The following is a 13,859-nucleotide window of genomic DNA, read 5'->3' as shown; positions in this document are numbered from 1 at the left end:
TCAGTGCTCTGGCCGTTGCGTGCACTGCGCCCTTGTGTCCTAGCCCGTCAGCGGGCCCCTCGCCACGACAGCAGAGCCCACGTGGGGTGCTGCTGGGTGTGGGTCCCTGGGCTGCGAGGTCCCCCAGGGGCCAGGTGCAGCTGGGCTCATTCCAGGCTCACAGGCCCCGCCCCCTTGCAGGGGCGTGTGGGGCGGCCCCTCGCTCACAGCCTGGCATCTTGCCCCTGTCCTGCCTCCTCCAGGAGCCCCCCTGCTTGGGCAGCCCATCTCCACCACTGGCTGAGCTGTGGGTGGCCGGCCATGGGGGCTGACATGGTCTGCAGGGCCTCCCCGGTATGGAGGGCACTTTCCTCTGGGGGTGGTGGGAGGCCCAGCCCATCTCAGCAAGCCACCTGGGCCCCGGGGGAGGCTGCTGGCCATGAGCGCCCTGTGCCCAGGCCTGGGGAGTAACCTCCCTGTGGACCCCGTGGGCCAGGCCCCGCCCTGCTCTCTGAGTCTCCGGGCACCTCCGCCTCTTTCCCTGCTGATGCGGGAGTGCGCGGCCAGGGGGACTGGGAGAGGGGGTTGGTGGTGGCCTCTGGGCCTGCCTGTCTGTGGGCTCTCAGGCACCACGCCACTGCCCAGGCCCCTGCACCTTTCCCCGGCTCCCACCATGGCCTGCTGGATGCCTGGACACAGGACAGACCAAGACCTGCGGCCGCTGCTGCCCTCGCCCCTGCGGTAACTCCGCCCTTTAGGCCCAGCCACAGTGCCCAGGAGGCACCCCCTCCCCAAAGGGCTGTCTCTGTTCCCCGTCTTGGCTTCGGAGGACACACCCTTGTCCATCCAGGCTCAGCTCCTCTGACTGACAGGGAAACCCCAGGGGACAGGCTCCAGGCCAGGCCCCTCTGCGCCCTCAGGTGGCACAGGGTGGGCCACTGCCCTGCCCTGCATGGAGCGGGACACTCCGCCAGCACCCAGACCCCAACCCGCCCCAGCACATGGGTCAGGGTTCCAGCTCCAAAGGACAGAGGCATGGGAATTGCTAGAAACTCAGGTTTCTGCATAAGCAGCACCCCGCCTGCCCCTCTAGTGGGCCTCGCACCCCCGGCCCACACAGGGTGCAGCTCCCTGGGGTGGGGGGCCACGATGGCACAGTGCCCAGGGCAGCCACCTGAGGGGACAGCCAACTGCATCTGCAGGTCCCGGGCCCCTCAGACAAGCTCAGTCGCCCTCCCACCCACCAGCCTGGCAGGGGGGCTCTTGGGAAAAGCTTGACCTTTGGCAAGAGGGTGGGCGGGGCGGGGGCCCTGTCCTCCCCCGGAGGCCGGACCCCCGCCCACTAGAGCTCCTCCGAGGGGATCAGCATCCTCTTCTCCACGTTGCGGCTCTTGCGGCCGACACTGGTGCCCCCGGGCTGGGAGCCGGGCCCCTGGCTCTCCTGCGTGGCCTGCTGCGTGTACTGCTGGTAGGCAGGCGAGAAGTTGTGGACGGCGTCCTGCACGATGTCGTGCGGGCTCATGGTCTCCTTGAGGCCGCTGGAGATGCTCTGCATGGCCGCTGCAGGGGCTGTGGGGCAGCAAGTGCGTGTCGGGGCTGGGGTCTCTCTGGGCCTGTCTTGCCCCTCGGCCCCCAACCCCAGGAGGTGGCCTGCTCCTGCCTGCCTTGGGCTTCCCAGGGCTTGGGATGGCCCGTGGGGACTGCCCCCAAGTGCTAGTCCAGCTCCTCCACAGGGCTGTCCTGGCCAGACCCCCACGAGGGCCACCAGTAGGGGGAAGGCCTCGGCTGGCTGGCCCTGCCGAAATGGGTCATTCACTAGGGGTGCCAGCAAAAACTGTCCCTGTCCCCCACCCAGTCAGGCTGCCCTGGGCCTGCCCCCAGGCCCTGCTACAGTCTGTCCCCAGGCCTGGCCCTACCTGTCCGCCGAGTCGGCCCTGCCCGGGCCTGCACACAGGACAGGATGGAGATGTGTGGAGGGTGGTGGCCACCGCCACGCCAGGCCCAGGGGTGCCCTGCTGGGCACTGCAGCCCCCCACCCCCCACCAGCTGCAGGGCCGCATACCTGGCGAGCTGTCCTTCTCTGAGTACACCTGGCAGGGGAAGGCACAGCAAAGGGCAATGGCGGCGAAGAGCATCTCAACACAGATGAGGAAGTTCTGGTAGCCGGCGGCCAGCGTGCCGGCCCCCACCCTGCTCCCGTCCACTGCCTGGACCTCAGGGATGGCCCCACACCTCTCCAGGATGGCCAGCAGCACCCCTGGGGGAGGCGACAGCCACTCAGGCGACCCCGGGAGAGGACCCCAGCCCAGGATCCCACTGCCGCCTGCCTCATGGGCTTGGCCGGGTCTGCAGGGGAGCGAGGGGACAAGGGTCGGGCCCCAGAGTCCCATGGCCCAGCCCTGTGAAGCCTTGCCCATCCACGTGGTCCCAGTCCACGCAGGGGAAGACCCCAGGTCAGGACAGCTCCAAAGCCGGAGTCTTGGCTCAGGCGATGTCCAAGAATCCCCCACAAGCCCAACCCTGGGCCCCCTCATGTTCCTCCCTGGGACAGGCCCCTGCGCAGCCCACACCAGCTGGACCGCGTGGGGTCTCGGCCACCGCCCTGCACCCGCTGTGCGGCCTCCCACTGAGGGGGCTGGCACTCCCCACGCTGCCATGGGGGGCACCGAGGCTGAGCCTGAGGGCTCGGGGTGGAGGTGGGGTTGGAGCCAGGCTCTCTGGGCTCCGTGGCCCCACCCACCCTGCCAGAAAGAGAGGAAGACCACGGCCTTGACAGTGAGGAACTTGAGGATGGGCTCGAAGGGCTGCAGGAGCTCGCGGGTGGCAAAGTAGAAGAGGGTCAGGGCATAGAGCGCCAGGCTGACGGAGGCGTTGTTCAGGAGAGCGATGTAGAGGTAGCCGCTGTGGATGCTGGGGCCAGAGAGGGGCAGGGTCAGGCCAGCGGCCTGCGCCCCACGCCCTCCCACCCGAGCCCACCCACTGTGCCAGCACCAACCCGGGCCTGCCCTTCCCTTCAGAGACGGCACAGCCTGAGGGGTGGGCCCTCATGTGTTGGCGTGTGTGTCCGTGTGCATGCACACGTGCGCACGTGTGTGTATGTGTGTGGTCCTCAGCCCCAGTACCCTGGAGTCCAGCCTTTGTTATCCCTTGGGTGGGCCCAGAGCTGCCTGGGCTGCTGGCTCCTCAGGGCTCACCTGTGACCCGGCCCGCCCTGCCGCTGGGCCCAGAAGAGGAGAGGCCGGTCCTCAGGTGCTGACCACCCCCCTCCAAGAACCGCCGACCTCCCACGCACCTCCCCCGGTACCCCTCCCTGCCAGCCTCACTTGAAGTCCCCGTCGTGGTATTTGCCGACCGCCTGCAGGACGATGGTGACCAAGGCCATGCTGGGCTTCACAACGCAGAACTGCAGCGTGGCCTGGGAGGGGGGCGGGGATGGAGGGCCAAGTGTGGGGGCCGCACGCTGGGCACGGGAGAGGGGCGGGGGCGGGGCGGGGCGGGGCGGGGGCGGGGCGGGGGGCGGGGCGGGAGGACCCACTCACCTGCTTGCAGAAGCGCAGGAACCCGATGGAGTAGGCCACGCCCCGCAGGCAGCAGGTGCCGTAGAGGCAGCTGGACCTGCGTGTGCGCGAGTCTCTGAGGCCGGGCCCTGGGGGACCGGCCCAGCCACCCGCTGCCCGGGGTGCGGAGGGGCTGGCGGGCCCCGCGGGAGGCGCTTACCGGACAGGCTTCCCCCGAATCTCAGCCATGATGGCGCTCTCGCCGCCCAGGTACTGGAAGCAGAGGCTCAGGAAGCTGTAAATGACGAAGGCTGCGGGGGCCGGCACGCAGGGCGGGCGCAGTGAGCCTGGGCTGCCCCCCTGCAGGAAGTCTCCCCGACCCCCACAAAGGACCCGTTTCCCCGAGGACAGGACGAGGCTCATTCCCACCGCAGGGGTCCGCAGCCTAGCTCTGGGACGCACTCCACCCGGGGTCCTGCAGCGCTCGCTGCGACTCTGCCGCCCCTGCCTCCTCCAGGGCCCTGCATCCCTTCTGACCCCCCAGCAGACCTGGCTGCAGCACCCCGCCCCCACGCTGGTCCCAGCTGTCAGGCAGCCCGCACCCTAGGGCCCCACTCAGCCAGACTCGGGCCTAAGGGTGGCCACCCCTCCCTGGGCCCAAGCCTGCCCAAGCCGGGGCCCTCACCTTCGTAGCAGTCCCGTACGGAGTCCAGGTAGATGTAGTGCTGGCGGGCCCCCAGGAGGAGGAGGCTGAGCCAGGAGTTGAGGGCGTAGACAGGCACGATGAGGAGCAGGCGGATGATGTACTTCTGCTCACTGGGGACCGTGTAGGAGCGCAGGTGCAGGTAGATCTGGGTGGGAGGGGGGGCGGCGTGGGGTCTCGGCCACCGCTCCCCCTGCAGGCAGGGGGAGACACTCATTGGTCCTGGCTCCTGTGTTCACTCACTCCCTCACTCGCGCAGCCAAGGAAGATCTCCCGTGGGGCAGACATGGCCCCAGTGAGCGCAGACATTCCAGGAGACACCCGGGCATTCCCACGGGCCGGTGCCCTTTGACCTCTGTACAGAAGGGTGTTGGTCGTGGCCACGCACAGCGAGGTCCACACAGTGGCAGCCGGATCATGTGGTGCAGCCACAGCCAGGCAAGTGGGGACGTGCCCTAAGAGAATGCATGTGGACACGTGGGGACAGTGGCCAGGCGGCCCCCTGACTGTGTGGATAATGCACAGGCAGCGTGGAGAAATCAGTGCTGCCTCACCCGGGATGAGGGGAGCATGGGTGGTAACAGCTGATTCGTAAATTGTTCTAGGGTTCCTACAAGGACATAAAATAGTGACTGGATCTTTAAGAGGAAGAGGCACAGGGAAGCCAGGTGCAAAGGTGGCTGGCCGTGTGGTCTCAGAGCAGCCCCAGAAGGCTTCCTGGAGGAGGAGCTGTGCGCAGAGGAGGAGAGAGGGTGGGAAGGGCGGGCGAGCAGAGGGAGTGGTGCATGCAGAGGCTGATGTGCCGTTTCCTAGGCCACAGCTGGGGTATAGGTGGGGGTGGGTCAGCGCAGGAACTGCCTCCTTATCAGCCGGTCACTCCCTCGCTGGCGCAGTGGGCAGGGCGCATTGAGACCAGCCACTGGGGGACCTGGACTCTGCTCCCGGTGCCAGCCGCACCTAGCTGGGTGGCCTTGGCAGGCTGCTGTCCTCTCCAGCCTCAGCTGTCGGTCTGTACAGCAAGGGCTCCAGTCCCTGTCTTTTCCTGCTGGGTTCTAGATGGGCCAAGGACCTGGAAGCAGGGGCTGGTGGGGGGTGGGGAGCAGGAGGGTGGGCCTGAGGGCTGCAGCCCCAGGGTCTGTGTCAGCTCTGTCCCTGCAGTGCGTCCTCGGGAAGCTCGAGCACGCGTGCACACACACACACACACACACACACAACTGGTCCCCGAATGACAGAAGGTCTGGGCTGGAGAGAGGAGGAATCCAAGGCCCAGACTCTGGCTGGGACTGAGACAGCCTGACTCTGGGCGCTGGTGACTGCCCTTGCTGTTCTTTGTCCTACAAATCACAGCCTACGCCAGACCCAAAGCCACCATGCAACAAGGGGTGGCTTCATGAAAATGCAAATGAGCCTTCACCTGTCCAGGTGACTGTGGCCATGTCTCATGGGGTCCACAGGAGGTGTGACAGGAGGGCTTACCTGGTGGCAGGTGAGCGCCAGGGCGGTCCACACAAAAATTCCTGAGATGCCTCGGGCCAGAGGGGTCGTGAGAAAGAGCTGGGAGGCGCCCTGGGAACTGTTCCCCACATGGTCCCCCCACAGCAGCCCCGCGGGCTCCGTGGTCATGGCCGCTGGGGGGCTGGGCTGCGGCCCAGTTGCTGGCTCCAGGGGGGCGCCACCAGCTGCCGGGAGCCCCGGGGCATTAGTCATCTTCGGAGGCCGGGAGGACTCGGCGCCTCGGCACAGGGGAGAGCAAAGGTGTCCGGAGGCTGGACGCGGCCCAGGGCTAGGAGGAGAGGGAGGCAGTGGGGAGGGCGGCTCCTCCCCAAGGTGGCCGGCCGCACAGGTGTTGGTCGCTGGCCATTCACGGGCGGTGGTGGGGACCGAGTCTGACCACCCTGCCCACTTTTCCTGACACCCAAAGACTCGGGCGCCCTCTGAGCTCAGCGACCCGGCTCCGAGGCCCAGGCCTGGGGAGCCCTCTTCCCCGGGCTCGGCCACCAGGTGCAGGTGTCAGCCACCTGACGGTGGCCTGCGGTGGTCCCCACGTCTGGTGCCCAGGCCTGTGGGAAGCCCGCTTTTTAGGGGCCACAGACATTTGGGAAAGGAGGGGACCCCAGTTGTAGGGCAGGAATCCTGGGAGCAGGTGGCTTGGGCAGGTGCAGCCCAGCTGCCCCCGGCTTCCTGGGGCTCTCGGGTGCCCATCTTTGCCACTCGCTGGGCTCACAGGCCTGTTCTCAAGTGCGTGCCAGCCTGCTGGGGCACCAGGCATCTCCCTCCTGCCGCACTCACCAGAGGCTGTGTCCGGCCTCACCTCATCCTCCTGCCTTACTCACCGCCCAGCACTTACCTCTCAGGCAGGACGCTCTGGCCCGGCCCTGGGAGACCTGGCCGGTCATCCGTGTTGCCACGTGGCCCCCACTGATGGCCCCACAGGGAGTGGGTCGAGCCCGCTATCTGGCGGCCCTAGGAGCCCTGGGGAGGGCAGCAGCCGCTTCGTTGTGGGGTGGCCCCCCTGAGCTCCACCTGAGCTCCACCTGAGCTCCACCTGAGCTCCACCTGAGCTCCCGGCTGTGGGGAAGGCCGAGGAGGCAGGGGGAGGAGCTTAGGACACCCTATCCCTCCTGGCCGCTGCTCGGCAGGCAGCTGGCTCGCTGGAACCTGCTGGTCGCCAGGTGCCCTCTCCTGCCTGAGCCACCTGGCCAGGCGGCTGCCGTCAGAAGGCAGGTGGGAGGGTCTGCAGAGGGGCATGGTGGGGGGAGCTGGGCCAGAGGGTTTCACAGGGCAGGCCCCAAACGGGGTGGGGGGTGGGGGGTGGGGGGTGGGGGGTGGGGGATGGGTGGGCCCGCGGTCCGGGAGACACCGTTTCCACTGGGGGATGGAGAGCTCTGCAAGGAGATGGAGTGGTGGTCGTACCACATCGTGGGTGCACTGAGTGCCTTAGAAATGGGTACGGTTTTTATGAGAAGTTCACCCCAATTTAAAAAGCCCCGTTCCCATTGGAAACATTTCTGGTTTTCAGGGGGATGGGGCCCTGCTTGGGAGCCAAAGGGGCTTGTGTGCCCTGGGGGTTGGGAAGAGGTGTCTGCTCTGTGCCATTCTGGGACCACAGGGCTTGTCTTTTGGGCCACTGACCCTCTTCGTGACCTGGGCACCAGGGTCAGGGCCTGCTTTGCGGGCATTGTCGTGCTCTTTCAGAGGTGGGAGTGGGGAGCCCGGAGAGGCTCATCCACGTTTCTGGGGTCCCCCAAGGGCGCGGGAAGCTCCAGGATGAGGCTGCACACTCACTCCCTCACGCACACTGCACCCCCAGGGGCCCCAGCCCAGGACAGGCCGTCACTCCATCGCAGCCCTAAGGCCCGGCCCAACCTGAGCCTCCCTCACCCAGCACCCCACAGGGGCCTCCTTGGAGGACTCTTCTCCCTGCCAACTCCTGTCCTGTTGTCTCAGGTGACACCTCTGTCCTGCTGCTGCTTCCAGTCGGCCACCTCCCTGCTGAATCCGGAGCTTCTGGAACCCAGTGCTGCTGCCCTGGCCAAACCCAGGCTGTGGGGAGCCAGGGCCCTGGGTGGCAGTGTGGCCTCCCCTCCCCTGGCAAAGTGAGTCCTCCCTGCGTGCAGTGCGCGTGCCCCGAGCCAAGGCTGCCCACAGCTGGCAAGGGCATCGGCACAGCACCGGCTTGGTGTGCGCTGACCTGTGCTCACTGCCCATTGGCACAATGGCTCAGGGGCCTTGGAGGGCGAAGACTCAGATGTCAGGACATGGACAGGACTGGCCAGGACCAGGGGACCCACCCACACAACAGGTGGGAAGGCAGAGGCCTTGGGCCTCCCCAGATGGATGCTGGGCTTGGTGAGCACACAGTGGGAAGCGCTGCAGTTAGATGCCACACGGATGTCCCCGGCTGGAGTCCCCAGCTGGAGTCCCCAGGGTGGCCTACAGCGGGCTCTGAGGGCGCGGGCTCTGAGGGCGTGGGCTCTGAGGGCGCGGGCTCCAGGCAGGAGCCTCTGAAACGCTGCCCTTTTTCAGGGGCCGATCACACTGTGTGGAAAGGCAGGCCGGAAGCCGGGCGGTCTTCATGTCCCACAGCTCTGCTGGCAGCAGGCAGAGGCAAGAGGTTTTGACATCAGACTGAGCTGATGTATGGCCACAGAGGGGACCTGACCCCTGGGAAGCCCCTCCACTCCAGGCCACCTCTGCTCTGACAGTGGGGCCAGCCCAGCGTCATTCTGGGCTGCCCCGTCTTCCTCCCCTGGCAGCCACTGCCTCCAGCAAGGCCTCCAGAGAGCCTGGCTCTGAGGCGTCCCCATTCTGGAGCTCCTGCACACTCGGGCAATGCCTTCACCTCATGGAGCGGCTTTGGCTTTGGCCTTGGCCTGGCCCTTCCTGCTGGCACACACCTCACGTGTACTCTCCAAGCCTGAGGCTCTGTCTGGCCACCTGGGCAGGCCCCCCTTACTGCTCTGCTTTCTCATCTGTAGAGGTGAGTTTGAGGCCCTTCCCCGGGCACAGCATACGGGTCTCTGCCATCCCTGGGGGCCTAGGACAACCTTCCTTGCTGTGCCGAGCTCATGTGAAGGTGGCCATGTGACCCTCCCAGGGTTCAGAACCCCCAGATCAAGGCCAGTGAGCAAGCAAGACACAGTGGGAGGGTGAGGTGATGCTCCTCTGGGGAGCAGGAGGAACCCAGCTGTGGCGAGGCCCCAACAGTGAACAGAGGGTATGAGAACCGAGGGGTTGGCTCCTGTGTGCAGGAAACCGGCACTCCTGCCAGCCCAGGGCTCTCTGGCCACAAGGCCCAGTCCTGGGTGGCCAGGGTCATGGCCCAAACACACTCAGGAGAGGTGATCGGGCCAGCTGGGCCTGATTTTCCTGCCTGGGGCTGGACACCGACCAAACCTGTCACAGGACAGACCTGCTGGCCCAGATCCCGGCAGCCAGGCCTCTGTCCAGGTGACTGGGCTCCCTGGCAGCTCCCAGCCGGGCTGTGGGGTAGGGAAGAGGCTGCTGGCCACCTGAGACTGCAATGCCCACCTGCACTGGTGACCTAATGCCTATGCCTCTTGGCCTTCATGCTGGCACTGAGCCTCCCTCCAGGCTGGCCTGCCATCTGGGGACATTGCTCTGACAGCAGGTAGCCCCTCTCCCATGAGACACGCTCCCTCCCTCCAGCCAAGAGCCTTGCCCTCTGGGCTGATAGAGGCAAGGTGGGGGCTGCAGAGGTGGCTGACCTGACAACCTGCCTCCCCAGGCCAGCCCCACCAGGGTCCTTTGGCCCTCCCCCCAGTACCCAGAGGCTGGCAGGACTTGTCACTGAGCATCTGTGCTGGCACACGCACGGCTACCGAGTAATGCCCACCATGGCTTGGGGCCGGAGTGACTGGACTGGGACCCAGGCCTTTAGGCCACACACAAGCGGGAGGCGGCACAGAGAAGAGGGACAGTGGCTGGACTACGGGCCCATGACCCCTCAGCAGTACCCTGCAGGACGGTCCCAGCCTGGGGACCCCAAGCCATTTTTCCCCACCTCTGGGCCTGAGTGGGCAGGGGGACGGGGCCTCCCAGCGGTCTCTGGGGTCACTCAGGTGGCCAGGGCAGGGAAGCATCGCCTCTTGGTGGCCGACTGCTGCTCCGCACCTGGGCCTGGGCATTGGCCCCACAGCTGGGGGAGCAGGACCTGGGAGCAAACATGTGAGCTGGGACCCCAACCCACCACCCAGTGTCTGCCACCTTGGGCCTCTGTCAGCATGTTTCCATGGGTGATCGGTCCCCATGAGCAGCAAGCCAGCCCCATCAGGGCAGGGGCTCAGTAGGCGCCCCACCTCCTGCCCCCCATACAGCAACCACAGGCTGCTGCCGCCACCTGGGAGTGCTGTCCTGCCAGCCGGGAATGTCCTGGGTGGGCTTCCCTTGGTTTCCAGGCCGAGGGGCTGACCAGCCCTGCCACCCTGTCAGCCAGGGGAACACTCGCTGGGGATTCTAGGATGTCACTCAGTCCTCCTGTATTGCCCTCTCCAGGTAGAACATGTGTGCGCCGAGGGCCTGTCTGTACCTGCCCACTGCCCCAAAGCAAGCTGCTGCCAGCCCTGGGTGGTGCCTGGGGGAGCTGGTGCACTGACCTGAGCCTGGACTGACCAGGCAGACCTCAGACCCTCTGGTTGCCCAGGGCATCCCTGGGTCTGTCAGGGGCATGACCTCCAGGGAGAGCAGAGGGGCTGTGACTCTCAGAATTTCAAGGTGTGGGTGTTTCTTTCCAGGAGCCCCCACCCCACTGGGGTGCTTGGGGCTACAACCTGGATACCACTCCCTCCTGTCTGTGCACACAAACACACGCACACACAGGGCCTTGTATTTGCCACACAAGGTTTCCTTCCACCTGAGGTACACGAACTTGAACTTACACCATGGTACCAAAAGTTCTCAGTGCTGTTAAGGGTGGTGAAGTGGCTTGGGTTGCACACTCGTCTTTAATACAAAACCAATTTCCTTCAGTAGCTCATACTGTACACTGAGGGCCCCGACTTACCCTTTTAATTCTCAAATGTAACTGGCCCAGTGAGGACTATTTACAACTCTCCCAACATGCCCTCCATGGATAGTGCTGGAGGCCAAACCAAGTCTGCTGGGACTGGAACATCTCCTCTGGCTTCCAGGGCTGCAGCCAGAGAAGCCCCTCCTCCCGACGGCCAGAGATGGGTCTTCGAATGGACAGCACGTCTGAGTTCCCACTGAGCTCTGTCCAGCCGCAGGGTCACCACACCTGGCACGTCTGAATCACCTCCCGCACGGCCGTCAGCCCCTCCAGGCTCCGGTCCTTCATGGCCATGGCGAGGAGGACCGCTTTGTTCCCTGCTTCCTGAGACACGAATGTCACCAGGTGCTTTGCGAAGACATGGACGAGAGGCTGGGAAGGGAAGAACACCAGTTTACATCTGCTTGTCCCCCCCCAACACACACTTAATGCCTTCATTAAATGTCCCCAGGAACCCAGACTGGCTTCCCACACTACGACTGAATCACCACCGAGTTCGAGGTGAGCCCGGTTGGAAACACACCACCAAAGAGACGTCATTCAATTTCTCTGCTTAGTGCTTCCTGATTCCTGCCCTCCTGGCTCCATCTGATCTGGGAGGGCTCGGAAAGACAAGTCTGCGACAGGAACTCTGTCATGTCCCCCAGCGAACCTTTCCAGAACAAACGTGGACAGCCACTCATTACCTGCATGTACCACAATAGGGTCCGACTGCCAAGAGGCTCTCAATGCAAAATCAAGGCCTCTGCTTGTCCGCTGGGTAAAGTACTGACCCGCCGGGAAAAGCGGCTGCCACAGGCAGGTGGATGCCTCACACCCACAAAGGCCCTGGACAACGCCGCCGCCTGGGGGCTGGGGGCTGGCCACCAGACACCCCACGTGGGCACGGACACGTGACAGCCGCAGAAGCGGCTTCTCCTCCACCAGGGAGACTCCTACCAACCACTTTACCTCGTCCTGCCCGAGAAGGACTTTTGTCGTGAGCACCGGCTTGCTAACGTCACTGGCCACGTTGCTGGGCTCCAGGGACACCAGGGTCCCCATCTTCCCGAACTGGGTCACCACTACCAGGATGTGACTGCTGAAGGCTGTGCAGACCACCTGGGTGGGCACCCCACGGACAACTTCAGTCCTCTGTTTCGAAGTCACCAAGGGTTTGTCTTCCATGGCTGGGCTCTTCAATGGCACCTTTAGTTTATGTAAGACTGCAAGGAGCGGAGGGAGGCAGAAAGGGAGGAAGAGGAGGAAGCCAGCCGACCTCAGAGGCGCCTCGGCGTTCCAAACTGAACATCACTCGGCCTTAAAACAGAAACAGATGCAGCCCATTCAAAGCAAGCGTCTCTGCCCACGCGGGCCTCCCCTGGGACTTTCCGGAGCCGCCGACAGGATGCGTGCCGGCACGAAAGGGCGATGCCAACTGCGCCTCGGGGTCCGGAGGCGGGGCCGCCTCCTTCCCGACCGCCCCCGCCACCAGCGCAGAGAACGCTCCGCCGGTTTGCCAGCCGGCGCCTGAACAGGCGCCGAGCTACCGGCGAAAGCTTTACTTTCTGCGTTGGGGACACGACCGGCCCAAAAGAAAGGCAGCACGACCGCCAAGCCGGGAAGAGACCCGGGGCGCGAGGCAGGGGGCCGCCTAGCGTGCATCCACCGCCCTCCCGCGCGCCGTCCCTTCCTCTAGGCGCCTGGAAGTGACGCATAGGGGCGACGTGGACCCGCCCCCGCAGCTCTACCGGAAGTGCAGCCCCGGACTTCCGCTCCCCCGGTCGTGCTTCCCGTTCTGTGAGTGGCTGCGTGCCTGCTCCCGGGAAAGGCCAGCGGGGCGCCGGTGTACGCGGTCCCTGCCGGTCGTTTGGAGAAAGGGCCGCAGCCCCAGCCGCGGCGCCGGCACCAGGCCCTGCGCGCAGGGCGCTCCCGTTTCTCTGGTCCGTCCCCTGAGGGGTCTGGCCATGGCCTTGGGTTCCGGGACTGTCGGGAAAGCCACAAGGGAACGCCCGGGCCTATGCAGACTTGTCCCCAATGTGCGCTTGAGCCCTGCTGACGGTGGGCCGGGAACGTGGTCTCAGACATTCCGGGCAGGGCAGTACCCAGCTCCTGTTGAGCGTTTAGGATTTGTTAGGATGGGCGTGGCAGGACAAAATGGTGGCTGAACTATAATCCGGAAAAGATGGCTGACGTCAAACCAGAGCGCTGAAAGGCGGGGCTTTATCTGCATAGCAACCTGAGCCCGAGGAAAGCCACCAATGGTATATTGCCGCTTTGTTCAAGGGGGCCCAATCCCCAGCTCCCACAAAGAGAGCCAACCAAAATAAAACCCCACCACATTCCCTGCTGGGGCGCGACTTCCCTGGCCCCACTCTGGGGGCTAGGTAACCTCGCCTGGGCGCGCAAACCCCAATAAAGCTCCATACTGCCTAACTTTGTGGTTGATTGGCATTTCTTCCTCGGTGGAGCCTAAGAAAACCATTCATTTGGTGCCAAAATCCGAGAGTTGTTGTCTGCTGAAGACCTCTCCTCTCCCTCCTCCCCAAGGAGACCTCGTGGCCGCCCCACCAGTCCGACAAAGAACCAGGGTAAGTGCCGTTGCCTTTAAGTTTCTGGTCCCCGAAAACTGATTCCGGGCCCCCGTCTGCTGGGAGAGACTGCTCTCCACCAAATCGCAGTGCTGCGTGTGGGGTGACCCTTCCTGGAGGGACTACCCTACCCCGGCTCAGAGGCCCTAGGCATCTGAGGGAGACGTCCCTGGGCCTAGACCCCCATTTTAACCGACCAGATCAGCAGATTGGGTTGAGGGACGCCGATTCCCATCTGCTGCTCCTTGTGGGACCAGGAATGGGGGAGCAGGAGTCCAAGCCAGATCCTAAATCCCCTCTGGGGTGCCTTCTGGAAAATTTGAAAGTAATTGATCTTGGCCTCAAGCGAAAACGGCTGATTTTTCTTTCCACTACGGCCTGGCCAATATATCAGCTCGATAATCGTGAAACCTGGCCTCCTAAAGGCACTTTTGATTTCGTTACCCTTACTGACCTAGATAATTTTTGCAGACGGACTGGCAAATGGTCTGAGGTCCCCTACATTTAGGGCTTTTGGGCCTTGCGCTCCCGCCCAGATCTGTGCACCCGATGCTCCACAGCCCAAGTTCTTGCCCCAGGGA

The 13,859-nt window shown here is 64.7% G+C and overlaps 2 protein-coding genes across 4 annotated transcripts; both read right to left on the bottom strand.

The window, feature by feature from the left end:
• Nucleotides 1-335: 335 nt before the first annotated feature.
• On the bottom strand, nt 336-6,859 carry TMEM184A (transmembrane protein 184A). 3 transcript variants are annotated; one of them, XM_037057950.1, is made up of 10 exons: nt 6,736-6,859; nt 6,527-6,702; nt 5,656-5,962; nt 4,162-4,327; nt 3,697-3,787; nt 3,519-3,594; nt 3,303-3,394; nt 2,720-2,889; nt 2,042-2,236; nt 336-1,548 (listed from the first exon to the last, which is right to left on the bottom strand). In XM_037057950.1, the coding sequence occupies exons 3-10, from the start codon at nt 5,884-5,886 to the stop codon at nt 1,322-1,324; spliced, it is 1,248 nt and encodes a 415-aa protein (XP_036913845.1). In that variant the 5' UTR covers nt 5,887-5,962; nt 6,527-6,702; nt 6,736-6,859; the 3' UTR covers nt 336-1,321. The 3 variants fall into 3 exon arrangements, with proteins under 3 accessions (XP_036913845.1, XP_036913846.1, XP_036913847.1); XM_037057951.1 differs by lacking the exon at nt 6,736-6,859 and having other exon boundaries at nt 6,527-6,705; XM_037057952.1 differs by lacking the exons at nt 6,527-6,702; nt 6,736-6,859 and having other exon boundaries at nt 4,162-4,226; nt 5,656-5,863.
• Nucleotides 6,860-10,624: 3,765 nt separating this feature from the next.
• Nucleotides 10,625-12,394, bottom strand: PSMG3 (proteasome assembly chaperone 3). Its single transcript, XM_037057949.1, has 2 exons — nt 11,660-12,394; nt 10,625-11,080 (listed from the first exon to the last, which is right to left on the bottom strand). Exons 1-2 carry the CDS (start codon nt 11,873-11,875, stop codon nt 10,928-10,930), a joined length of 369 nt encoding a protein of 122 aa, XP_036913844.1. The 5' UTR covers nt 11,876-12,394; the 3' UTR covers nt 10,625-10,927.
• Nucleotides 12,395-13,859: the final 1,465 nt, after the last annotated feature.

The sequence above is a fragment of the Sturnira hondurensis genome, unplaced genomic scaffold, assembly GCF_014824575.4.
Source record: "Sturnira hondurensis isolate 20B ecotype Veracruz unplaced genomic scaffold, ASM1482457v3 Scaffold0009733, whole genome shotgun sequence".
NCBI classification, from domain to species: Eukaryota; Metazoa; Chordata; class Mammalia; order Chiroptera; family Phyllostomidae; genus Sturnira; species Sturnira hondurensis.
The sequence above is the reverse complement of the archived record's forward strand: the minus strand, read 5'-3'. Positions and strand labels throughout refer to the sequence as shown.

Coding starts and splice junctions, on each gene's coding strand:
- TMEM184A (XM_037057950.1), bottom strand. CDS start 5,886: ATGACTAATGCCCCGGGGCTCCCGGCAGCTGGTGGCGCCCCCCTGGAG. Junction 4,328..5,655: donor TGGCGCTCACCTGCCACCAG/GTAAGCCCTCCT, acceptor CCTCCCACCCAG/ATCTACCTGCACCTGCGCTC. Junction 3,788..4,161: donor CGTACGGGACTGCTACGAAG/GTGAGGGCCCCG, acceptor CGGCCCCCGCAG/CCTTCGTCATTTACAGCTTC.
- PSMG3 (XM_037057949.1), bottom strand. CDS start 11,875: ATGGAAGACAAACCCTTGGTGACTTCGAAACAGAGGACTGAAGTTGTC. Junction 11,081..11,659: donor TCCTTCTCGGGCAGGACGAG/GTAAAGTGGTTG, acceptor TTCCCTTCCCAG/CCTCTCGTCCATGTCTTCGC.